We start from the raw sequence: 26,060 nt of genomic DNA on the forward strand, positions 1-26,060 counted from the left end.
CCTCGCCTCCGGCGCGCGATTGGCCGCCGGTGGCCCGGGGTCGGAGGTCGCGCTCCCGGCATCCCGCGGGGGGCGGGGCGGGTTGGGGTGAGAAGAGCGGCGGGGAGGGGGCGGGGTGGCGCGCCGGCCCCGGGCCGAGGAGGAGGAGGCGGCGGCGGCGGCGGCCGACAGAGAGCGCGGGCCGGGCCGGGCCGCGCCGGGCGCAGGCCCCGGGCTGCCTAGGGGACGAGGAGGCGGAGGAGGATCCGGGCCGGGCGGGTCCAGGCCGGCCGCCACGATGCAGGAGCTCATCGCGAGCGTGGACCACATCAAGTTCGATCTGGAGATCGCGGTGGAGCAGCAGCTGGGGGCGCAGCCGCTGCCCTTCCCGGGCATGGACAGTGAGTGGGGCCCCGGGGCCGACCCGACCCTCCCTCCTCCCCCCCGCGGCGGGCCCCGCTTGTGGCCGGGCCTCGGGCCCCCGCCTGACAGCGCGGCCGGGGAGGGCCCCGAGCCGGGGCCTGGACCCGGGCCTCCCGGGGATCCGTGCGTAGCGCAGCGGCCCCTCCCGCGTGACGGAGCCCAGCTGGCCCCGAGGTGGCCCTCCGCCAGCGCCGGCGCCCCGCTTCCCACCCTCCCCTCCCCGCCGGGTCCCCTTCCTCCTCCCACTCCAGCCGCCCGAGCCCCGTGGGCCCGGCGCGCCGGCCAGCCCCGGGAGCCCGGAGCCTCCCAAACCCCTCGGAAGCGGGGACTTAACGCCAGAGAAGAAAAGACCCGAGGAGGTGCCGCCCGGAGGCCAGTGCTAGTGTTTGAAAGGTTGGCGCTGCGGGGAGAGGGACTGCGGCGGCTCTGATTGGCCCCCGGGGCAGCGGGAGCGGCCCTTCACGCGCGGCAGCCCCGCCGGGACTCGCCTGAGTGGCATCGGCTCCTGTTCATGGGCATCCCATGGGTGGTGCGCCTGCCCGGGTCACGGCTAGCCGAGAAGTGGCAGCAGCAGGGCGCTACAGCCCGAACGGCTCTGCCTTCTGTAGCGGCCGAGAGTTCTCCGCAACGTCAAGAGGCGTTTCCAGGATTAAATTAGAGCTGTTGAGAATCCAGCAGAGTCCTGCACTTCAGTCTCACTAAAATCCCTTCCCGGCCCCTCTTAATTCCAGCGTCTTCCCTCTGTGAATTACTTCCCATTTGTCTTGTATATAGTTTGCATGATGCCTTCCACCCATTAGCACCGTGGAACGCTTAGTAAGGGGGCTCTTCTTAAATGTTCAGTGATTAAGTTAAAAGCATTCTGCCGATGATGGATCAGATCAGAGTTATTTTGTTCAATTATGTGCATCACATTTTAGGAAGGAGACGATTAGAATTTAACCAGAAGAGGATGACCAGTGAGAATTGGCGAAGGAACTCTGGTGGAAGGAATTGGACTAGAAAAGACTTTGAACACAGATAGCAGACTTCCAAATATTTGAGGGTTTTTCATTTGGAAGAAAGATCCAGAACTAGGAACAATGAGTTTGCAGAAGCTGCACTGGTAGATTCAGCCTTTATAAAGAAAAACTCTGTAATGATTGAACAGGTTGGGCCAGAAAGTAGCAAGTTCCCAATGGACTGGATGTTTTCAAACAGAGGCTTCAAAGATGGTGACTTTTGGGGGATGTGATGGAGGGAGATTCCTGGTAAAGTACAGGTTGGACTAGATGACCTTTGAATCCTCTTCCAATTCTGAAATCCTCTTAAGTCCATGATGTACACACTTGGAATTGCACTGAAGTTTTTGAGTGAGATATTTCAGTAACCAGGTTCTGGGCAGGGCAGCTTTTCTTCTTACTGTGGACAGCAAAGCAGAGAATTGAGGAGCAGCAGGAAGTACCAAATACATCTCTTTTTCATATAGGGCTAGTTATATAGAAGATCTGTATTTTCTATTCCTCCTTCATTTCTAAACCAAACAAATGAACAAAAGAAACCTTTATTTTTTCTCTACACATGCCCAAATTTAGTTTAAGAACTTGTAGAGCCATTCTTAACTTGGATGGACTGATTCTTGCTCTGAGGTCCTACAGGACTTGTTATTTATGTTATTTATCAGCTATCTGATGTTGTTATTTTTATATTTATCTGGAACAAATCTCTTCTCCCTATCTAGATTATGAATTTCTCTAGAACAGGGATCAGGTCTTACACTTCCCCCCACCCCTTCTGTGTTTAGCAAAGGACCTTCTTGAAAATAGTAAACTTCCCAAATATGTATTGCTTGTTAAAGACCATTGCTAATACTTGACTAAGATTTATCACACTGTCTAAATTATATCTTAATTCCCAAATTCAGACCGTGGTACCCTTTGTGTGAAACCTGTGAATGCTTCAGACTCTAAAGGTTGGCCCTCAATCAGAGGAAGTGGATGAGAAACTTTGTGAGGTTTAGAATGCTAGTCTTAATCTCAAATATAACCTTCAGTCTTGATGGAAGGTGGCAGCTTTAATCTTTAACTTTTGAATTTTAAATTTCTGGATCACTTTTTTGTTGATACTTAAAAAAAAAGTCCTCAAAGCAAAATGTCTGAACATCTAAGCGTTTCTTTTAAAAAAGCTTCAGAATGCCTTTGGAATTGAAGTCTGTTTCAAAAAGACTTTGAAGTTTGGAAAGAAAAGCAGTCTAGGTTGTTAGGAGGACAATGAACTCCGGTTACAGAGAGATAGATATGAGCTCAATATATAGAAAAACTTCCTGATATTCAGAGCACTTCACTAATGAAAGAGACCGCTTTCAGTTTCAAGTGGGGACACCTGGACTCTCTTGGAAGGGAATGAGGGATTCAGCTAGGCAGAGAAGTGAGAAGGCATGGGTCACCTTCTGTTTAAGGTCATAGAAATAGGAAATGGAGTGTCTTATACAGGGACCAGCTGTAGAAGGCCAATTGTGGACTAGAATAGAGAGTGTGTGTGTGAAAGGGAAGAAAATGAAATGTCAACATTATCTGGGGATATAAAGACAGAAATGAAAGTTGCCACTTCTATCTCCCAGCAAGCACATTTAGACAAAGTACATACAAAGTAAATCAAAAATAATTTTGTGAAAAAGTACTAGGCTTCTGAGGGGATCAAGAAAGACACAGAAGGCAACATAAGCTGAGTTTTGAAGGGAACAAGGGATTCTAAGGCAAAGGGGAGAGCAGAGTGCATTCTGGGTGGGGGGGGCAGTCTGCAAAGGTATAAAAAAGTGCACTGTAGTTCAAGATAGTGAGAAAGCCATTTTGGCTGGAGTATAGAATACATGAAGAGGAGTTATATATAATAAGTCTGGAAAGGTAGTTTGGAGTCAGATTGTGAAAGGGTGCCTGATGGAGGTGTTTGTGTTTCATTCTAGAGGTTATATAACCTGAAGCTCTGGAATTATGAGAGTGCTAGAGGTTGGACTTGGATGTTAGGAATGTGATTTTGGTAACTTTGTGGAAGATAATTTGGAGAAGGGAGAGACTTGAGGCACAGCGACCATTTGGGAGGCTATTGAAGTGGTCTGAACAGACCTGGGGAGATCCTGAATTAAAGCTGGTAGTCTTCTGAGTTAAGAGAAAGGGCAGATGTGCTGGATGAATTGGCAATATTTGGCTGAGAGGTGTGAGGTAGTGTTACCGGTCCTGAGAACCTGGGTGACCAGAAGGGTGGTGGTGTTCTCAACAGGAGTATGGAAGTTTAGAAAGAAGTGAGATTGGGAGGGAAAGATTATGAGTTCTGTTTGTAAATGATGGAGATATTTTCTGGATGTCTATTTTGAAATGTTTAGGAGAGAGAGTTGTTGATGCAGGACTGGAGCTCAGAAAAGGGAATGGGGCTAGTTATATTGATCTAGGATTCATTTACAAAGAGGTGATAATTAAATACATGAAAATTCCTTAAGAGATCTCTTAAGGACCCTATAGTTGAATTACAGTTGAAGGTGGAATATAAATGTTTCAACAAAGGACACAGATTGTAGTCAGATAGGAGAAAAACCAAAAGAAAGCAATGTCTTTACTACCCAGAAAGACATTACCTATGGTCATGTGACTGATGCTGTAAAGAGAGATCATGAGACTGCAAGATTGAGAAAAAAAAACGTTGGTTTTTGTAATGAAGAGATCAATGGTAGTTTTAGAGAGAGCATTTTCATTTGAGTGATGAGACCAGGAACCAGTTTGCAAAACCATAGAGAACTGAGAGGAAAGGAAATGGAGACAACATACTAGATAGCTTTGTCTAGGAATCTGGCTGTTTAAGATAGGGGTCATAGGATGATAATTAGAGGGAATGTTAAGATCAATTTAGAGTTTTTTAATAATGGGGAGACTTGAGTAGGGGTGTAGGCAGCAAGTATGGAGAGAGAGAGATTAAAGAGAGGGGGAATGATGCTGGGGAAGTATGCTAGAGGAAATGGGAAGAGATTAGAGTCAAGGATGAATGGAGAGACTTTGAAGTGGCATGGAGAAAGATTACCTCTCCATTAGATAACTGGAATCTTTATTCCAAGGGGAATGAGGAGTGAATGAGAAGTGATTTCATAGGGTTTTTAGATGTAAAGAGACAACATGTCAAATGACCTTTGACATATTGTTAGATAAACAGTATATTGCATCTCTCTTCACAGAGTCGGGGGCTGCTGTCTGTGAATTTTTTTTGAAAGCTGCCTGTGGAAAAGGTAAGGATTCTGAAGGTCCTGGGCCATTTCCCTGTCCCCAGGTTTGGTCTGTCTCTGAGGTAGGCATGGCAAGGATTGAGGTACACATGTGGCAAGATGACAAAAATAAGCAGGTGATGCAATCTCTTGTACATATTTTTTTTTTGCCATCTGCATTCTGGTTTCCTGAATGATTGAGTATATAAGGGATTGGATCTGGTTCTGATTTGTCAAGACCTTTTACCCTTCTCTAAGAGGCAGGCCACTAATCCTAAAATATGGGGTATAACTGAGGACACCCTGACTGAACTGAACAAGTTTTCTGACTTGAAGTAGATGGAGAATTTGACTTGGTCTTTAGGTACTGAATGCTGATGGGTAACCTTTCTTGTTATATGGAAAGAGTTCTATCTTATTTAATACAGTATTACTCATTGGCAAAATCCTGATACCCACCCACTTAGATAGCATCTTGTTTTCTTCCAAGTGCTTTCACTTGTTTAATGACAAAAATAAGACCCAAAAGTTAAGGGACTTGCTCAAGTGACTTAATAACAGGACCAGACTCTCTGACTTGTCCTGATCCACTGGCCCCTCCCTCCTGCATACCAAGATCATTTGAGGAATAATTGAAAGGAGATGGGTATGTAAACCCTATAGTACTTTGATTCTAACAAACTTAGACCTCCTTTAGAATCTTCTAGCATTGTCCTTGGGTCACTGTGTTGGCTAGAAGTGGAGGAGGGTACATTGTATGAGTGCACCCCATTAATGTCTTGATCTCATTTGGCAGGAGGGATGTGTCCATTCCGTCACATTAGTGGCGAGAAGACTGTTGTGTGCAAACACTGGCTTCGAGGATTGTGCAAGAAAGGAGACCAGTGCGAATTCCTGCATGAGTATGATATGACCAAGATGCCTGAGTGTTACTTCTACTCCAAATTCGGTAAAGGGTGTGGCCAGGCTAGGCACAGGAGCCCAAGGCCACTCAGCCTCCCATTGATTCTGTGTGTCTTTGAACCTTCCCCCCTCTCAAAACAGCATGGACTTCAGTAGCCTTTTGGAGTAGCTGTTGGTGGGAGAACTGAATCAGAAAGGTTAATGCCTCAGTGTACCAGGTCTAGGTCTATCCTTAATTCTCACTTCCTTGTATCTCCAGCTTTGTAGTTGAAACTTAACTAGTGCCTTGCCAACCCGGGTAACCATTCTGTGGGTTATCGTTCTTTGTTAATACTAGTGTCTTCCACTACCATTAAACCTCATTTTTCTGAATCAGCAATTAATTGGACCTAGGCAGTTCTTTGCTTTTTTTTTTTTCCCCCTTCCACTTGAGGGTCAGTTTCAGGTGTCTAAATACCTGAAAAGACTTTGGAAGACCTTAAAGATTATATGTATACTCAGAATACTTGACTTGTAGCCAAGAACATGAAGTCTTGTTGCCATTGAATAGAAGAGTGAGTCCTCCTAGTACTTGAAAAAATGCTGAAATGACAACTAGTACCAAGTATTCAAAGGTAGATCATAGTTCACCATAATTGCCATAGCCCATAAAGATAGTTGCCAGGTGCTATTGAGAATATACAGTATTCTGGGCTGCCACTGGGGATTTGGTAGAGGAATATTTTACAGGTATATGAAACTGCTTCCAGAGGTGGCTTTTCCAAGTATAGTTTCTATTGTTGGCAGGGTATGAGCTGAAAGATCAGGGCTAATGGAATCCTATTAAAATGAAGAAATCTTCATAAAAGCTTTCTTTTCCTTTTCTTCTCCCACTGATGGCCCAGCTTTGGGTTTGGAAAGCTGTGGTATAGCCATCTAAATGTCAGCTCAGTCATATGGAGTCCTTATGAGGTTTTAAAACTTATCATCAAAGGAGGAAGTACCCATTAAATGTGAATTATTTATGTATTACAGTGCCTGAAGAGACATAGACTCCAAAAAATTATAGGTTATTGATGATGATAATTTTTTCAAAGGCACTATAATACTCTGTCTTCTTTCACAATGGTGAAAAAGTACAAAGTGGTAACAGATGGAAATTGGATCTAGGAGTTCTAAGTTCTTGCCTTCTATTTGAGCATTGACCACATGTCCTGAGTCCCTTCTATTAAGGGAACCAGGGGTTCCAGCTTAAAGGCAGTGAAGCTGCAGCAGATGTTTGGAAACCTTTCTTTCTACCTCATATAATGAGTATGGGAACATAGATCTGAGGTGAAGTATGAGGGTTCATGTTTATGGAAACAAAGAGTAGGTCTGTTAAGAGAGACAGACCTTGGTTTATGCTCTTTTGCAAACCAACTTTGATTGTTCTGAAGTACTCATCAGTCCTTTTCCATTTGTAGTTCTTTCTCCTTTCCTCTCTGATTTTGAGTCATCTGACTTGTTTGTGTTTGGGCTTCTGTTTAGGGGAGTGCAGTAACAAAGAATGTCCCTTTCTCCACATTGACCCGGAATCCAAGATCAAAGATTGCCCTTGGTATGACCGAGGCTTCTGTAAACATGGTAAGTTTATGAAGATATAAGCCTTTTTTTGGAAAAGGAAAAAAAGGTAGCATCCTTTGCCCTAATCTGTCCTCTGCTGTTTGGTGAATTAACCTGGTCTAAGGGAAAGCAAGGAGATTTTAGAGTTAACAGTAGCACTTGGCATCACATGCTGGGGAGGTGGGGGTGGGGTGGGCAGTGGCGGTGCACAAAGGTGATGGCTAAAACCTTGGGCTTCCAATTCAGACCTTAGAACCAGACTCATTCATTTACACCCGACATCAATACAGCTGAACAGCAAGTGACAGTGATCATCTTTAGCATCCTTCCCTAACTCCCAATGATCAGTTTGGGGATATATAGCTTTTGAGTTTGGTTCTATTTCACCCTTTTGGAATTCATCCTTGTCAGAGGTATTCTACCTGTCACTCAAGTTTACAACCTCAGTGTCATCCTGGACTCTGAAATCTCTCTCATTCTCCTATTTTCAGGCAATTGTTAAGTCTTGTTAATTCTAATTTTTTTCTACATTCATGGCTACCAGCCTGGTTCAGGCCTGTCTAATTATTGTAATAGGCCCTATTGGTTTCCCTGCTTTCAACTTCTTCCCTCTCTGATCTGTCCTCCACATAACTGTCCAAATTGTCTTTCTGAAACAGAAGTCTGTCCATGTCACTTTCTTGCTTAAGAATCTTTGTTAACTCTCTGTTGTCTCCAGAATAAAATACAAATTTCCTCGCTAGGTATTTAAAGCCCTTTACTGGTTAACTGTAGTTATTTTTCCATATTTCTTTTTCTATTACTTTGCTTCATGAATTTTACCCTTCAGCCCAACTGACCCTATTTGCTGTTCCTGACCTTGCTTGGCTTTCCCCTTTTGCTTTCCATGCTTTAGTACCAATCCTTCTCCCTAGGGCACATCTCTCCTTACTACTATCTCTCATTCATTGGCTTCCTTAAAAGCTCAACTCTGGAGTCACTTCCTACAGGAAGTCTTTCCTGAACCTTCTGATTTTCTGTGCTCTCTCCCTCCTCAAATTATATTTATTTGTTTAAATATTGTATCCACTTGGTTCAGTGATTCTTAATTTTTTGTGTCATGTATCCTTTTAGAAATAAATTTTAGATATATAAAATAAAATACATAAGATTACAAAGAAAACCAATCATTTGAAATGCAGAGAAGTTAAGAACCTCTGCCCTAGCAGAATGGAAGCTCCTTGAGGGAAAGGACTTGATTTTCATTTGATGTCTGTATTATTCATGATCTAGAATAGAACTTAGTAAATGCTAATTGAATTGAAATGAATTAGGCAGATGACCAGGTATTGCTCGGGCAGTTGAAAAAACTTACGAAGGGCTCAAATTGCTTAGGCCCATAAAATGAGCACAAGTAGCTTAAGATAGTCCACGTTGGTTGCTTTCCTCTTCCATATGTGGCATGCCCTTTGGATGTTTCATTCCCTTCTTTTTTCAAGCCTAGCCTTGATGTGTTTTTAACCAAAACTCATCTGTGTTGAAAACTGATGTTCAGTGAGACTTATTTAGGGTCTTTCTCAGGCTGGCCCTGGTCTTGGGAGCACCTCAGTTTTTACTTTGAGGAATGTAGGACTCTATCCTACTTAATTTTTTCAGGTCCCCTCTGCAGGCACAGGCACACCAGGAGAGTCATTTGTGTGAATTATCTTGTCGGATTTTGTCCAGAAGGGCCTTCCTGTAAATTCATGCAGTGAGTATTTTCTCATCTTCATCCCCTCTCCCTTACATGTCTTGATTCAATAGTCAAAGCCCAGTTTAGACTGAAATTTTACTTGTCTGAATTAAAACTGATCATGGAGAGAGAATTCCAGAATCTTGGCTAAATCACTGGAACTCAGAGTTGATTCCATTCAACTTTGCTGAGCATCCCCCCTTACAAAATTCCTGACAAGTGGTCATTGAACAGATTACCCAAAGTCCTAATTGTCTGGGAGCTCACTGCTACAGTCTAAGAAGTTGTGTAACTTTTTAGATCTCCCAGGAAAGTATGTGAAACGAACTATGCCTAAATATTAGAGAGAAAGCTAGTTTAGATCAGACATCTTTGGTTCAGATACTTTAGCCATTAACAGTGGTCTTTCTTGGGGAAACTTGAAGGATTTTCATGCCTGTCATGGTAGTATCTCTTCTCTTCACTTTACTCCCAAGAGGAAAAATACAGCTCAGCAATACCAATCAGTATATTAGTATTTGTCTATATCTTTTACACCCTCATAGTTTCCTGCTTCTACAAGAGAGGGGAGGAGGGAGGTACATATTAAGACTGTTTTTGAGTTCTTGCTAGTAGATTATAGAACATGGAGCACTACTGGGGCTGGACTTTTGAGAGAGGAGGGTCATGGTACTGAAAACAAAATTTTACCTTCACATTTTTAATAAAGTTCTTTTGGGGATAGAGTGAGTCAGTAAAATTTTTCAGAACCTTATTGTTCCTGGGTGCTTAGGTAAGATATTGGTCTTTAGAACCACAGAATTGATTCCCAGGTATTCTTTCAGCGTGACAGTGACTGGAGGCATCTTCCCTATTCACTGTCCTCCCTCCCCGCCAGTTTCTCCATTTCCCTAATAAGGTAGTAATACTGACACCCTGTGATTTGTTGAAGTGGATCTATAATCTCTCTGCTAAGTGGGTGTCAACCAAAAGGATTTGTAAAGGACTGAACAAAACAATAGCTGATATTTGTATAGTGTTTTGCACTCACACACTCTTCACACATTATTTGATCCTTACGATAACTTTTTTTTTTTGCCTTTCTAGTTTTCAGATGAAGAAATTTAAACTCATCAAACCCTTGCCCCTACTCACATAGATAGTTTCTTGTCTTGTGGGATTTCAGCCCAAGATTCTGCTGGTTTTAAATGCTTTTTACACTATACCATGGAACCAAATTACATGTAAGGTTTTGTGTTAGGTTTTGGGGAAGATACAAAAAAGAGGGCAGTTCTTGAATTCAAGAACCTTATTACAATATAGGCAGTGAAGGGAGATTTTATATATATAAAAGCAGTAAATGCTTAGTGAGTGAGATAAATTAGATAATTAGTGGGAGGTTTAAGGATAGGGAGATCTGTGGAAAGTCATCCATGGAGGTAGAACTTGAAGGAATTGTAGGAGGGGCATAGATGTTGTCATATGGCTTCTCCTAATGTACTTGAACATCTTGGCAGACAGGGAAAAAGAGTAGATTATGGTGACCCCCATTGATGGGACTGGTCAAAGATCCAAGCTTTAGGACTGAATTGTTTATTTTTCTGTCTCTATATTTGTGCCTGCTAACCAGCCCTCGATTTGAATTGCCCATGGGGACCACAGAACAGCCACCCCTGCCTCAACAGACACAGCCTCAGGCAAAGGTACCGTACTCTTCACTTCCTACTCCAGGATAGCAGCATTGTCTCCTCAAAATCAGCTTCAGATGAGATTTTAGAAACTACTTCATGAGAAAATGAAGGAAACATCTTATTCCTCAATCTTAGTATTTGTAGGGTTTAGGCATTTTAAATTGAGAGGAAGAGGGTGAAAGTTAGATAAATAAAGTTTTCAGGTTTTCATCAACCAGTTTCTAGAGTTTAAACCTTCTGGATTATCTTCCAGAACTGAAATGTTGTGGGTTGGGATTGTTTTAATGGGAGCAATCTCAATAAGGGCTAAATTTTAATCTTTGCCTTGGCTTTTATGTCTAGGCCTGGAAAACGTGTAATCCCAACTGAAAAGAGAAAGAACTGAGATGCCAGAGTTTGTTAGAGAACTCAGTGGCACCAGTGAAAGAACATAGAGGAGACAGGATAAGATTAAGAAACATAAAGAACTGATTTTCGACTCACATTTTCCCCTCATCTAGTCTGAGAATGTGATAGAAAATAACAAGACTTGTTCAACTTTCTAATAGTGTGTGTATGAGGGTAATAGGACAGTGGTTTTGCTATTGGAACCAAGGAAAGTTGTGAAATAACCTTCTGTGGAGATCTTTTCATATTTGCATGGAGATTTGGCCAGGATGGCTTAAGGCATAGGTCTCCACAGGTTGATAAGCACCTTTGATCTTGAAATCTTAATCTGGTTGTTCTCCAGTTTGAGTCTTGCTGCCGACATACCCTCTATTTACAGCTTTTAGGATATCTGAGAAGTTGGCTGACTGCATCCACCTTTATTCATAATCTGCACTCTCAGTATTCCCTTTCTTGTAGCATTAGATTTAGAAATCATTTTTTCCTCATTGGGGAAAAAATTGTGATCCTTGGCTTAGGGATACTTATTCCAGTGGGTGAATGGCCTGGATGACTTTTCTAATGCTGGAATTCCTTATGCATAACATGCTCAGAACCGATCCAAGAATTTACTGTCAGAGATCCATGCTTTTTTAAGCATTCTTCCCCCAGGGCCCCATCATACCCTTCAGGTGACTTAACAGAGATAAGGAATTTTCATATAGAGCCCTGGTCAAAAACACTGTTAGTATAGAACTATAAAACGTTAGAACTTGAGGGATCTTTTACTAAAAAACCCTTTCATTTTATAGGTTAAAAAAGAAACCCAGAAGCCCCCAGAGATGGTTATGAATAACCTGAGGTTGCACAGTAATTTAGTGGTAACCTCCCCATCCCTATCTTCTTTCCTCTTATATCATATAAATTTCAATATAATATCCATTTAAAACTAGAACTCTGGAAATAATTTAAGATATCCTAATTTGTCCTGGAGATCTCTTTTGTCTGGCTTTTTGGGTGTGGTGATTTTATTTATTTATTTTTTTGTGTGTGTGTGGTTGAGAAACTCATTTCATTGGGTTTTTCCCCTTTTTTTTTCTTTTGCCTGCTCCACTAAGTCTGATAGCAGAGGAAATCCTTCTCCCTGCTGGCTTCAGCCTTGGAGAAGTCCCATCCTTTTTAACCCTTCCCTCCCCCCCTTTGAAAAGTACATGTGCACGCGTTTTCCTCAGTAAAACCGTGTTGTGTAACTCTTTCCAGCAAAATAACAATCCACCATTACAAAGGTCGTCCTCCTTGATCCAGTTAACGAGTCAGAACTCTTCTCCCAATCAGCAGAGAACCCCGCAGGTCATTGGGGTCATGCAGTCTCAAAACAACAACGTGGGGAACAGGGGACCCCGGCCGTTGGAGCAGGTCACTTGTTACAAGGTAAGGAAGACTGGATGTTTGGTTGGGGGAAGAGAATAAGTGACTTGAGCATACTTGGGAAATGTAGGTGCTTTAGTTTATCAGGAATTATGGGGATAGCATTAACATGACTCTGCTTAAAACATTCAAATGTGAGGATTATTGATGGTCCCCTTACTACTTGGCCCAAATGGATTTGTTTTGATTCATAGAACCATGGTAGAAATTAGAGAGGCCTTAAAGAGCTCACCTTCAACCCCTACCTTGTACAGATTAGGAAACTTGAGATTCCTATAGGGGAAGGAAGTAAATTATTTAAGGTTCTGTCAGCAAAGTAATGACAAACTAAAGATTGGCAAGAATTTAGTAAATGGAGGAAGAAGAGGTACAGTGAGTAAACACAAGGTATAGAACCAGGAAAGTGTAGTCTCTTTGGGGGCAGTGGGGAAGCAGTATGAGTTAGTCAATGCGGTACCAGATTGGCAAATCTGTTGCGCCAGCTTCCGGTGTTGCACTTTACTTGGTAGAAGAGTTAAAAAGAGCAATGACTTGACCAGATCTGATTCATTAAAAAAAAAAAGGTCTGGTGGTAGTGATAAAAGGGGGACAAGAGTGAACATGAGCCCCTCAATAATCCACAAATTAGTGAACCCATGAATTGTGACTCTTACAGGCTCATTCATGCAAGCATCTCCTAATTCTTATTTCCATCCTTTTTACAGTGGAAAGTCATTGACTGCAGGGACCCAGATCAGGGATTGTAAACAGTATAATATGGTAGTTATTTAGTGGTATTTAGTAGTTAAGGTTCAGCAAGAACTAAGCTTCTTATTTAAGATAAAATAGTTTGGGGAGGGAGATTCCCCCTCTGCCTCACATCCCAGACAGACCATGACCACAGCCATGGCTTTCCTTCAGCTAAAGAGCTAACTTTACCAATTTGTGGAGAGGACCTGTTCTTGGGCCACCATCAGGTCAACATCTATTGAGTCTTTTTTTTTTTCAGTCCCTGGTGGCTCCTCACATTTTATAGTCTCTTCCCCATCTTATCCAGCCAAGAACTTTTTGATTTGGTCTCCTGGGCCTCAGGTAAGTCGGCCCATCCTACAGAAGGTAATAGAGGTAGGAACAGATCCCACAGGTTCTTGGTTTTGTCTACTATGAAACTTCATCTCCTCAAATATTTCCCATGATGTTTGGGACTTTCCCTCTACCATTCTATCCCTTCTAAACTTCCTTTCCTATTGGAAAAAGTCTAAAAATATTTAAATCATCCTGTTTGAATTTGAAACGTAAGAATTTGAAAATATTCTTTCTTCTCACTGTTTCCAGTGTGGCGAAAAAGGACATTATGCCAACAGATGCACCAAAGGACACTTGGCTTTTCTCAGTGGACAATGATGTGTGCGAGCCAAAGACAGTTCAAAGAACAGTCGTCTGAGGAGCCATTTTCATCCCCCATTACTATTGTGCTGGGGAGAGCTCATCTCACCACCATCCTTTGGATATGTGACTTAATTGTTTAATGCCAATGTTGACAAAACTAGGGTTAGAGGCTGGCTGAAGGGTTTTTTTTTTCCCTAAAAATTTTTTGAGGGTTAGGGGTTGCTAGTTTCCCTATCATTTTGTTTTATTTTTAAAAAGAAATATGCTATTTGGTGCCTCTGAGGGTGATGCCCTCAGCTGGTATCACATGCCTGTCATTGACCCTAACAAGCCCATTTGTTAAAGGCTTGGTTGTTAAGTGATGTATTTGAAAGACAAGTGGCCTTCTTTGGTCTCTGACCTGAGTCAGTGACCTGAGTGACCTGGGTAAGAAGATAGGGTCCCTTAAGTCACTCAAACCTGGCTTTCTGCTGAATTCGGAAGGAATGCCTTTGATACAGTAGTCAGCCCTTATAGGAAACTTGGTTTTTGCCTCATGCTGGTCCAAACAGCAAGAAGTAAACAGCCATTCAAAGGAAGGATTACAAAGTCTGAGTCAGAGGTGCTCATTTGGATTAGAGTATATTTCTATTGAGATGTCAGTTTAATTTGACAACATTGAGTATAAACTTAAAGGAGACCAGTCAGAGCCACAGGTTATCTGTTTTAATTGATGACTTGGTTGACAAAAAAAAAATGTTTTCTTACCTGTATGTATGTTATGCTTAATGTTGTATTATACCTCCTTGCTTAGGTACTATTGAAATGTGAAGGAATCCACCTTGCAGTTGATTGAATGTGCTGTTGAAACTCTGTGAAACTATCAAATACATTTTTTCAGGGAAAAATGGGCCTATGAAAGTTTAACTGCAACAATTTTTATGATTTTGATTAAAGCCTTTTTAAAAAATTATTGCTTTGTAAGATGGTATTTTACAGCAGCTAATGTAAATGGGGTAGACAAATTTATTCTTACAGATTTTTCTTGTATCATAGTACATATTTACATGTTATAAGTTAAAGTATTTTGATGTATTTAGTTAGCTATCTTTAGAAAGGTCAAGCCTATATTTCTTCCTTCTTTTTCTCCTTTCTGCATTTCCCTTCATATTTATTGAAGTATGTTGCTTTGCTCAAAACTTACTCTTTCAGATTTGTATTTACCAGTTTGTAAAATTTTATCATTTAATCCACCAGTCAATGTGCATTAGGCCCTGCTAATAGCTGGGAATACAGAGGCCAAAATCAAACACTCTCAATCAGGGAAGAGGTGTAAATAAGCAAATGTGAAAAGAAATACAAGTAGCTGTGGCAGAATTTGAAAAGTCTACAAGGTTTCCCTTAGGCAGAGTTTTAAAAGAAACAAGGGATTCTAAGAGGTAAAGGGTGAATAAATGGAATGGGGGGGCAGCTGGGGCAGCCAGTGCAAAGGTGGAGGAGACAAGTGATAGGGTGCTCTGAATGTGTGATAAGAAACAAGGCCATGGAGCACTTACTGTGGAGTCAGGAGGACCAGAGTTCAAAAATGGTCTCAGACACTTAATAATTGCCTGTGTGACCTTGGGCAAGTCATTTAACCCCATTGCCTTACATAAATAAAATTAAAATTAAAAAAAATAAAACTAGGGTCAGCTAGGTGGGGCAGTGGACAGAGCACTGGACCTGGAGTCAGGAGTCCCTGAGTTAAAATCTGGCCTCAGACAATAATTACGTAGCTGTGTGGCCTTGGGCAAGCCACTTAACCCCATTGCCTTGCAAAAATCTTAAAAAAAAAAAAAAAAAGAGAGAAACAAAGTCAATTTGACTGGGTTAACGAGTGTCTGGTATAGAAAGGGGGAAATATACAATAAGGTTGAAAAGCCATGAAAGGCTTTTGAAGTTAAACTAGAAAAGTTTGTTTCTATTTAGTTCCTAGAAGCTATAGGGAACTATTGGAGTTTATACAGGAGGGCAACAACATGATCAAAGTGTACTTTAGAAAAATCACTTGGCAGCTGTCACGACTCAAAGTATTTCTTCCCCTATAACTGTATCAAATTATCTACCATAAATTTCTAAGTTAAATCATGAATTTTGTGAACATGGTGATATGGTACCCCTCTTGATTCCCATCTTTTTGTTTCAACTTCATAATGGATTTTTATATGCATCAAAACAAACAGATGGAACAGGCAGCAACTCCCAATTTTTTCAAGGAGTCTCTCTGATTACAAAGTTGCACCATTTTTGTAGTGAAAGCACCAATGAACATATATTGCCATATAGTCAAAGTCAAACACTATGCAGGTTTAAATACATCCTTTAATGTTGGTTATTTGGCCCTAGTTATCAGTACATCAAGTGATGTTCACCAAGAAGAGTTACAATTGCAAAATTCTCTTAAGCTTAGGCATAAAATTCATCATCTGAAATGTCTTGAATTTTCAGTGGTATTTTCGTCTACGTTCATGTTCTGAAATTATATTAAAAAAAGAAATTACCTTTTCTATTCATGTTAATTTAAAACAATACTTTCTTTTCGGGGGGAGCCTTTTTAGGGGTTTAAACAATCAAGGGCTTTAGGTTGACAGATATTTTCAAACAAATCAGATATGAACTAGAAAAATAAAGTAATGTCCAATCTACACAGTTTGCAGCCCTAGCTATTTCAGCTTTTAAAAGAACAGTTAGAATTGGATGAAAATGGTAAGCTGTTCAGATGGTAAATTCAGTTTAAGACAAATGTGGCATCTAGCAAAGATCACTTCTCAATATTAAAAGACCCACAGAAAGTATACTCACTAAGTTCCTTGTAAGCTGCACAGTAATTGAGCAGGATGTAAGCAGCAAGTACCATAGAAACACCACCAATCCCACCTTTCTTCACATCAATGTACTTATTAAAATATGAATCATAACCTGAGGACAAAGACGGGCAAAGTGTGTTTATCATACGTAACTCCTTCCTACAATTAAAGTCTCATTCACTCCATATCAAATACTACGGAGAACTGCAAAGATCAGGGATAAGCTTCAGGTTAGTCACTCTTGAAAGTATAGTATATGCTAGTATAGATGAGGAAATAGCTATATTATAAAATAGTGAACACCAACAATAGCTGGCATTTTTACGAAGCTTTACGTCACATAATTATCTTCTGTTCCTTAAATAATTTTTTTACACCTACAATGAATGGTAAACTATTTCCTTTTAAAACTGAAGCTTTGTAAAACTATTGGTCTATTATTGACCCAGTGCCTGACTTGAAGGCAAAAGGCTTGGATTTGAGAATCCTTCTACTTAGAATCAACTCTCTTTTTACTGATGAGAAAAGAGGCCCAGAGCCAGGCAGTCACTTGTCCAAGGCCACATAGCAATGAGAGTAGAGAGCACTGCATTTGGAGTTGAAGAATCTGGATTTGAGTCTCTCCAATTTACCATTTGTGTGTGACCCTGGTCAAGTCAGTGACTATCTGGAGGCTTCAGTAGAGTCAAAAATGGAAATGAACCAACCTTTCAAATAATTAATTTGTCTATTTGTGCAAATAAATTCTTAATTACTTAGATCTATATACATATACAAATTATAGTTCCCTCACTAATGATATAAATTGTCAGGTATATACAAATATGTTAAAATTTACAAACCTCTACGAAAAGCTTTGATAATTCCACTAGGAGAAAAATCACGTTTCATTATCCAGGCTGGTAGCTGCTGCAGTTTGACATCTAGGAATCTTTGTTCTCTAAGTGATGCTGAAAGTGGAGCTGACAAAAAAAAACAAAACAAAAAAACCCCCAACAGACATTCTTTCAAAAATGTAATCTTGTCCAATAAAACATTATTAGCATTACAAGGTCCTCTAAGCATTCGGTCACGTAAGTCAACCACTAATAGAAAAATTACACTTTTAAACAATTAAATGTAAAGTTCCATTAAGGAATTGTGTCTATACAATACCAAAATTATAAATTAACTCAAGTAGTGCAATGACAAACTAAATCCAAACTTTGGGCAATCAGCTAACCCAGTGACCCCTGATTTGAAAAATCAACAGATGTAGATTTGAAATCGGATTTGGGATAATAGAAATTTAGAATTATTTGCCTCGTTTTCAATATTTTTCTTTAATTGGAAGACAAGTTACCAGGGGTACTTTTACTAAGTGGTTCTGAGCTTCCCTTGATTTACGAAACTTTCCTTTTTATTTATTCAAAGAGGATTAATTAGTTGAAGTACCATTTATAAAGTCAACAACTTGGTTGAAAGAAAATGAAAGATGGGGCTGCTAGGTGGCATAGTGGATAAAGCACCAGCCCTGAAGTCAGGAGTACCTGGGTTCAAATCTGGTCTCAGACACTTCATAATTACCTAGCTGTGTGGCCTTGGGTAAGCCACTTAACCCCATTTGCCTTGCAAAAAAAACTAAAAACTAAAAACTAAAAAAAAAAAGAATGAAAGATGACAGGAAAGATAGAAATTTCAGTAAAACAGTTTGCTCTTACCTAAAGATCTTAGCTATAGGGATCTCCCATAGGTGATGTAGTTTTCCACATTGCTAAAGTTTTCAGCTCTTTAAGCAACATAATTACTGCTTGGAAAAATATTTTCTTATTCAGTCTCAGTTTGCCTGTCTTTAAATTGGAGCCAACTGCAAATCTTATTTCTGCCAGACCAGTGTCCAACTTTCCCATTAATCCTTGTCACATAAAAAGTTCTTACACAGCTAATTTATATTTATTGAACATTTATCACCGAGTTCAATTTTTAAAAATTTTTCCATGTATAGTTTATCCCACTGTGTAATCTGATCTATTTTTTTTAAAAATTAGTACCAAATAATTTTTTTATAATTACTAATACTGAGGTCTAAAAATGCTATTTTCCTCATATCCCTTCATTCTTACTTTTTTCACTGTTTTACTTGATATACTAGTTCTTTTGTTTCTCCAAATAATTTTGCTATTATTTTATCGAGCTTTCTCTATATATAAAGTATCCCTTTGATAGACTGACTGGTATAAGACTAAATTGGTAAATTAATTTTGCTGGTGTTTTGCTAATAACTTACTTAAATTTTATTATCTCGTGTAATCACCATTTTCATTTCTAAATATATTACTCTTTAATAGCCTAACTAGGCTTCTTTTATAACAAAGAACTATCTTAAGGAGGCAATTTTATTTTTAATAAACTAGCCAAACAGTATGTATCATTTCCCTAAATCTATATGGCAACTACATAATTTCCAGTTCTTTGTTATTAAGAATAGTATTGCTCTAAATATTTTGAGGAATATAGGACTCTTCTTTCTCAGTATGCCTTAGTAGGTATATGCCTAATAATGGGATCTCTGGGTCAAATACCTACTGAAATTTTCATTTTCTTTCTTAGAGCATAATTCCAAATTGCTTTTCAAAAATGTTTACTCACAGTTCTACCAAGAGTGTATTAGGATACCTGACATTGACTTTTCTATTTTTGTCACATTTTTATCACTTTTGCCAATTTGCTGGGTTGGTAGTGTGATATGCATTTCTTATAAGAGATCTGAAGCAATCTTTCATATGGCTGTTAATAATTTACAATACTTCTTTGGAAAAGGACCATTTTTCCTATCCTCTGATCCATTTATCACTGAGGAGTGGTTCTTGGTCTTGAATAATTTTGCTAGTTCCCCATATATCCTGGATATCAGTCCTTATCTGAGATATCTGATTCAATGCCTCCCCTTCTTATCTTGATTGTATTGATTTTGTGTAAAAAATTTTCTAATTCACATTATTAAATTTATCTACTTAATCTTTTTTGATTGTTCCTCTACTTAGTTGGTTAAGAATTCCTCCCTGGGTGTAGCTATCAAAGGTACTTATCTAATTCTCTTCTAATTTTTCAATGGCACAATCAGTTCATGTAGCTATTTTGATCTTTATAAGGATAACAAGAAATCAATAATTTTAGAGGTTAAGTGATTTGCTTAGGACCATATAATTAATAAGTATTAGAGGCAGGATTTAAACTGAATTCTTCCTAACTACAAGTCCAGTACTCTAATGCACCAGGCTGTCTTTCTAATAAAGGCATAAGTCTGTCAACTATGCACGACTTTCCCTGCCATATATTGCTATAGTTTCTGTGAGTCTAATCTAAAAGTTTGATAAGAATAAGTCTAAAGTTCCAAATTTTAAACCATTACTTAACATTTCTTAACAGTATTATCCCCTAAAAACATACCTGACCTATTTCCATGTTTGCAAAAAGTTCAATATATGTATATACTTGAAAACCTCTTTATAGTTAAGAAAAAAAACTTTTGCTGAACCTCATCTGCAAGTGGCATGTGCAAAATTTAGACTTAAAACAAGATTTATGTTAAAAACAGAATTTAGGTAGGATGAGCAGGAAGGCTACCAATAGCCAAGCTTTATTCTAGACTGGCAATCTAAAATCCAAATAATTTTAAGTCCATTTTATTCCTGACAATTTATCCATTTAAATAGACCTTGAAGAATGCGATTAATTTTTATTAAGATATTTTATACTTTTTTCTATATTTGTGAGATAAAAGGAATATTGCCAAGAAAATAAATTTTAAAATTTAATTCAATATATTTATTAAAAACCTACTAGGAGGCACTCGGTTAGGTATAGTAAACTATCCCTAAGAAGCTTACATTTTAATGGAAAGAGAAAATTCTAATAATAATGACTAAAAGGAAAGATAATAGTATGAGAACAAAGTAGACAGCAAATTAACATTTAAGGAAGGAAACCTTTAAAAAAAAAAGGTTTTTGCAAGGCCAAATGGTGTTAAGTGGCTTGCCCAAGGCCACACAGCCAGATAATTATTAAGTGCCTGAGGTCGGATTTGAACTCAGGTACTTAAGACTCCAGGGCTGGTGCTCTATCTACTGCGCCACCTAGCCACCCCTGAAACCTTACTTTTCATACACAAGGACAATAAGGTCTAATTTTCCTGAATCTAATGCAAGGGCAGGTCTATGTCACTCCCCACCCTCCAATAAACTTCAATATACTCCTATTACTCCTAATATCAAAAATAAAGTCTCTTAACAATTTCTCTCCTCATACTTTATAGTTCACTCACATGGTTGCTGTTCTCTTTCCTTTCTCTGACCCCTCATACAGACTATCTCTAGAACTGGGGCTCAGTTCGGGCAATACCTTCTGCAGCAGGCCCTTAACGGGCCTCCAGACTCTAGAGCTTCCCTTCTACATTACCTGGCACATACCCATATAGGGAGTTAGTATTCTCCCATTAGAATGTAGTTTTATCCCCAGTGCTCAATGCTGGACCTATCAGTTATGCAATAACAATACTTGTTAATAGAATGATTCCAGTAATTAGAGTCTACCTACTATTCTGAGCAGTTGAGAATGGACAGGGAAATAGTCCCTCAGCATGGATACCTACAACTATCAGCTCCTTTTTCCTTTTTCCTATTACACCTTATAAAGTTTAGAAAAATGGGGCAGCTAGGTGGTGCAGTGGATGGAGCACCGACCCTGGAGTCAGGAGTAGGTGAGTTCAAATATGACCTCAGATACTTAATAATTGCCTAGCTGTGTGACCTTGGGCAAGTTACTTCACCCCATTGCCTACTAAAAACAAAAAAAAAAACTGTTAAAAAAGTTGTTTCTCAATTGTATAAAGTATATATGTCCTAATAATTAGGGCATTTCTGTTCTCTATACTCAATTTGATTAAACTTGCCAGTTTCAACAACAAGCTAGTACTAAATGCCAGTCATTGTGCCAAGGATTACAAACACAAAAAAATAACACCTCCAAGGAAATTACATTTTACATTTTACTAATATAACTGGTAAATCTAACCAGGTCCCTTCTCCCCGAAGATCTATGATCCTTAATTCTTTTGTCTCACAGAATGCTGGAGATGAGATCAACTAGTTCAGGAGTGGGGAACCTTTTTTCTGCCAAGGGTCATTTGGATATTTATTAACATCATTTGCCTGCTGTATTTGATCAAACAATTGATTCACCTTTAAAAAGTTCCTAGATTTAATGAATTTTTGAGTTCTGCCTGCAGTTGCTGGGGCAGCTCCAGACCAAATGATTTCAAAGACATAAGGTTTGTGAGATGGACAGTCTAATTCATTTTGCAGGTGAGGAATCTGAGGCCCAGAGAAGAGACTTAGTTGGTCAAAGTCAAATAGTTAAGAGTTTGAATGCTCTTGTGTGTCAAAACACATAGGGTCTCAAGTAAAAGTGTTGGAAAAAATTTTCTAATGAATTTCAAAGTGCAGAACCACAGATTCTCAAGTATTGAAGGAACCTCAGTTGCCAACAAACCTAGCCCAATTAGACAAGTAATAATCTAGCCTTTTCCATGGAGAGGAATGGAACCACTGCTAAATAGCTAGCTGTTTTTCCTTTTTCATTTATTTAAGGTAATAGGGTTAAGTAACTTGCCCAAAGTCACACAGCTAGGCAATTATTAAGTGTCTGAGGCTGAATTTGAATTCAGGCTGATGCTCTATCCACTGTGCCACCTAGCTGCCCTAGTTTTTCTATTTCAAATTTGTCCATTTGCAACTTCAACTTTTTCAAACTAGTTCTGTCTTATGAGGCCAAAAAGAACCAATGTATTCCTTCCCAAAGGACAGCTTTTCCTAACAAACTTCCTTAAACTCCAGCAGCTCACAGCACTATAGGATGGTAGACTTAAAGCTGGAAGGGACTTTAGAGATTATTTGGTTCAAACCTCCCTTATTTTACATGTGAGAAAACTGGGGCTTTGAGAATTTAAGGTCCTGGATCCCCTATTTAATGAACTTTACTAACTCTCCCATTAGTTTACTGGATTAAATATAACTCGTTGTAATCTGGCCCCTTCCTTCCTTTCCAGTCTTCTTATATTTTACTCCCATCTAAAATTCAATGACATTAGCCTCCTTGCTCATTCTCACATTCCATCTCCAGCCTCTGTCCCCTATGCCAAGAATTCTTTTCCCAGCTTTTTTTTTGGTTTCCCTGTTTTCAATCCCAACTTCCCTGAAAAGCCTTTTCCCAGCAGCTAGGTGGCGCGGTGGATAGACCACTGGCCCTGGAGTCACGAGGACCTTGGTTCAAATCTGGCCTCAGACACTTAATAATTACCTAGCTGTGTGGCCTTGGGCAAGCCATTTAACCCCATTGCCTAGCAAAAACCTGAAAAAAGCCTTTTCTAATCCTTCCTTTCTTCTAGAACAGCTAGGTGGTGCAGGGAATAGAATATCTGGCCTAGAATCAGAAAAACAGCTTTCTATGTTCAAATCTGATTGTGTGTCCCTGGGCAAGTCATTTCCACTTTGCCTTGGTTATCTTTGCCAAGAAAACTCAAATGGGGTCAAGAACTCTTTAAGTATGCCTGTACACCACCACTATCCTTATACTTGTATATATTTTACATGAGATTAAGTGACTTGCCCAGTGTCACCTAGGTGGTGCCCTGGGTAGAGTGCCTGCCCTGGAATCAGGAGAACCTGAGTTCAAATACAACCCCTGACACTTATTAGCTGTGTGACTTTGGGCAAGTCAATCAACCCTGACTGCCCAAGGTTGTTTCCAGTCATTCTAATTCAAATTTGGCCATGGGACCTAGATGGCTGAGAGTGACTGGTGACTTAGCACAGCTTCCTAAATCAATTCATGTGCTTGTCCTGGCATCACCTCCCTGAATCATGGTCTTCTTGCCCACTTACTATCTACTGAGGTTAGATTTGAATTTCCTGACTCCAAAACGGGTACCCTGTTCACTGGGTCACCTATCTATTCTGGAAGATCTGAGTTCAACTCCAGCCTCAGCCATGTACTATTTATTAAGATGATGCTGTGGGTTCATAGTCATTGAATGTGGTTAGATTAGGACAGGTTTTTTGAAACCCTCCCATGTATTCCCCATTACTTAGCACAGTGCCTGAAACATGTAACAGACTTTTTTCTTTTTTTAGGCAGTGGGGTTAAGTGGCTTGCCCAAGGCCCCACAGCTAGGTAATTACTAAGTGTCTGAGGCCGGATCTGAACTCAGGTCCTCCTGACTCCAGGGCCGGTGCCCCCCCATATAGCAGACTCTTAACAAATGCTTGATGACTCAAGGTCACACAGGTTGAGTGTCAAAGACCCAAGTCCTCTGGCGCTGCCTTACAATCACTTAATCAGCCGGTCATCAACTATTTATTAAATTATAAGATCCGTGCTACGGGCTGTGCATACAAAGGAACCCCTCTTCTCAGGAACTCTCGGGCTAAAGGGGGCACAAGGCGAAACCTTTACATATTGGGCATCTCAAGGTGAAGGTCAGCAGAGTGGTGGCACCAAGGCAACGGGGTGGGGGGGGGTCAGGGAAGGCTTCGGCACAAGGTGGGCCTTCAGCAGGACCAGGGGACCCGGGGTGATGGTAAAAGGGGGCGCCGGGGCCTAGAGGGAGGCCCCCAGCGGCGGGCAGTGGCACGCGCTGCGGGGCCCCGGGCCTCCCGCCCTCCTCCGGGGCCCTCTCCTCCGGGGCCCTCTCCTCCGGGGCCCTCTCCTCCGGGGCCCTCTCCTCTGGGGCCGCCTCCAGCAGACCCGGGCTCTGCCCACGCGGCCCCTTGCCGCCGGCCCGCTCTCCCGCCCCGGCCCCGGCCCCGGCCCCGGCCCCGGCCCCGCGCCAAGGCCCCATCAGAGGGCAGTGGCGGCCGGCGCGCCCTCCCTCCTTCCCGAGCCCCCCACCACCTTCCGCAGCTCCCCGACACCTCCCCCACCCCCACCCCCGGCCTCGGGCCGGGGCAGCCGGGCGCCTTCTCCCGGCCTCCCCGGGGCCGATCACTCACGCTGGGAGGACATCTTGCCAGCTAAAAGTCCGACAAGTCTAGGACACCGCGCGGGGGCTGCTGGGAAAGAGAGCCGGGGCAGCTGGGAAGGAAGCAGAGGCTCACGGGAGGCGGGGCAAGGGGCGGCGCGCGCGCCATGATGGGGAGGGAAAGCGGGCAATAAGAACATCCCGTACCCGTGGGGCGGGATCAAGAAAATTCAAGAATTTAAATGAGAAGAATGTGAAACATTAATTCCATTGCCTTCAGTTGAAATTCTTTTGAATTGGAAAAAGCAAGTCTTTATTTTTTTATTAAAGATTTTATTTGAGTTTTAGAATTTTTCCCCTAATCTTACTTCCCTCCCCCCACCCCACAGAAGGCAATTTGCCAGTCTTTACATTGTTTCCATGTTGTACATTGCTCCAAATTGAATGTGATGAGAGAGAATCATCTCCTTAAGGAAGAAACAAAGTATAAGAGATAGCAAGATTAGACAAGATATCAGTTTTTTTTTTTCTAAATTAAAAGGAATAGTCCCTGAACTTTGTTTAAACTTCACAATTCTTTCTCTGGATACAGATGTTATGCTCCATCGCAGACAGCCCCAAATGGTCCCTGATGGTTGCACTGATGGAATGAGGGAGTCCACCAAGGTTAATCATCACCCTCATGTTGCTGTTAGGATGTGCAGTGTTTTTCTGGTTCTGTTCATCTCACCCAGCATCAGTGCAAAAGCAAATCTTTATTAAGTGCCTTGATTTTCTTAGCAGCTTCTGAGAGGAAGCTGCAATTATTACTCACATTTTACAACTGAGGAAACTAAAATATGACTCGACCAAAGTCACACAACTAAGATGTGGTTGAGACTGGATTTGAACTCAGGTCTTCCAGAACAGATAGGTGACCCAGTGGGCAGAGTACCTGGTCTGGAGTCAGGAAATTCAATTCTAACCTCAGAAGATAGTAAGTGTGACTCTGGGAAAGTCAGTTAACCTGTTTGTATCAGTTTCCTCATCTGTAAAATGAACTGGAAAAGGAAATGGCAAAATATAATCTAATGTGTTTGCCAAGAAAGCCCTAAATGGGGTCAAGTAGAGTTGAAAATGCTAAACAACAATTTATTGATTTCAGGCCCAGCCCTGGGGGGAGGGGGTGTTATAGTACTGTAAACTATAATCATAAGTCCAGAGCTAGAAGGAATCCCAGAAATCATCTAGTTAAGAGAATTAAAAAAAACTTGTTTATTATTTTTTGTAACATTTAAATTTTTGACTTCTAAATTCTCTCCTTTCTCCCCTCCCCTACCTATTGAAAGCAACCATTATAAATAATACCATTAGTTATACAAATGAAGTCATGTAAAACATATTTCAATTTCAGCTATGTAACAAAAGAAAAAAGCAAAAAAGAAAAGTAGAAAAAACAAACCTCATTGCATTAAGAGTTCCATCAGTTCCCTCTCTGTAAGTGGCTAGCACTTTTTCATTCCCATAGACCTGGGATCTTTGGCCTTTTGTGTGAGGTGAATCCCTTTGGTAGTCTGGTGAAGCTTGTGGTCCCTTTGTCCCAAGA

General features: G+C 40.8%; 2 protein-coding genes across 4 annotated transcripts; one reads left to right on the forward strand and one right to left on the reverse strand.

The window, feature by feature from the left end:
- The first annotated feature begins 153 nt into the window (after nucleotides 1–153).
- On the forward strand, nucleotides 154–18,547 carry CPSF4 (cleavage and polyadenylation specific factor 4). 3 transcript variants are annotated; one of them, XM_074205707.1, is made up of 8 exons: nucleotides 154–380; nucleotides 4,601–4,651; nucleotides 5,424–5,576; nucleotides 7,037–7,132; nucleotides 8,747–8,840; nucleotides 10,432–10,504; nucleotides 12,197–12,289; nucleotides 13,601–18,547. In XM_074205707.1, the coding sequence occupies exons 1-8, from the start codon at nucleotides 278–280 to the stop codon at nucleotides 13,667–13,669; spliced, it is 732 nt and encodes a 243-aa protein (XP_074061808.1). In that variant the 5' UTR covers nucleotides 154–277; the 3' UTR covers nucleotides 13,670–18,547. The 3 variants fall into 3 exon arrangements, with proteins under 3 accessions (XP_074061808.1, XP_074061807.1, XP_074061806.1); XM_074205706.1 differs by having other exon boundaries at nucleotides 12,194–12,289; nucleotides 13,601–18,546; XM_074205705.1 differs by having other exon boundaries at nucleotides 156–380; nucleotides 12,119–12,289; nucleotides 13,601–17,043.
- ATP5MF (ATP synthase membrane subunit f) lies at nucleotides 15,977–24,605 on the reverse strand. The gene is made up of 4 exons (XM_074205711.1): nucleotides 24,507–24,605; nucleotides 17,322–17,441; nucleotides 16,475–16,591; nucleotides 15,977–16,145 (listed from the first exon to the last, which is right to left on the reverse strand). The coding sequence occupies exons 1-4, from the start codon at nucleotides 24,517–24,519 to the stop codon at nucleotides 16,117–16,119; spliced, it is 279 nt and encodes a 92-aa protein (XP_074061812.1). The 5' UTR covers nucleotides 24,520–24,605; the 3' UTR covers nucleotides 15,977–16,116.
- Between the last annotated feature and the right edge of the window lie 1,455 nt (nucleotides 24,606–26,060).

The sequence above is a fragment of the Macrotis lagotis genome, chromosome X, assembly GCF_037893015.1.
Source record: "Macrotis lagotis isolate mMagLag1 chromosome X, bilby.v1.9.chrom.fasta, whole genome shotgun sequence".
Classification (NCBI taxonomy): domain Eukaryota; kingdom Metazoa; phylum Chordata; class Mammalia; order Peramelemorphia; family Peramelidae; genus Macrotis; species Macrotis lagotis.

What these genes read in the sequence shown, in the direction of transcription:
- ATP5MF (XM_074205711.1), bottom strand. An exon ending in TATCAAAGCTTTTCGTAGAG is followed by an intron (nt 16,592 to 17,321) that starts GTTTGTAAATTT and finishes CTTTGTCCTCAG; the next exon opens with GTTATGATTCATATTTTAAT. An exon ending in TGCAGCTTACAAGGAACTTA is followed by an intron (nt 16,146 to 16,474) that starts GTGAGTATACTT and finishes ATATAATTTCAG; the next exon opens with AACATGAACGTAGACGAAAA.
- CPSF4 (XM_074205705.1), top strand. Translation starts at nt 278, where the DNA reads ATGCAGGAGCTCATCGCGAGCGTGGACCACATCAAGTTCGATCTGGAG. An exon ending in TTACTTCTACTCCAAATTCG is followed by an intron (nt 5,577 to 7,036) that starts GTAAAGGGTGTG and finishes GCTTCTGTTTAG; the next exon opens with GGGAGTGCAGTAACAAAGAA. An exon ending in CCTTCCTGTAAATTCATGCA is followed by an intron (nt 8,841 to 10,431) that starts GTGAGTATTTTC and finishes CCTGCTAACCAG; the next exon opens with CCCTCGATTTGAATTGCCCA.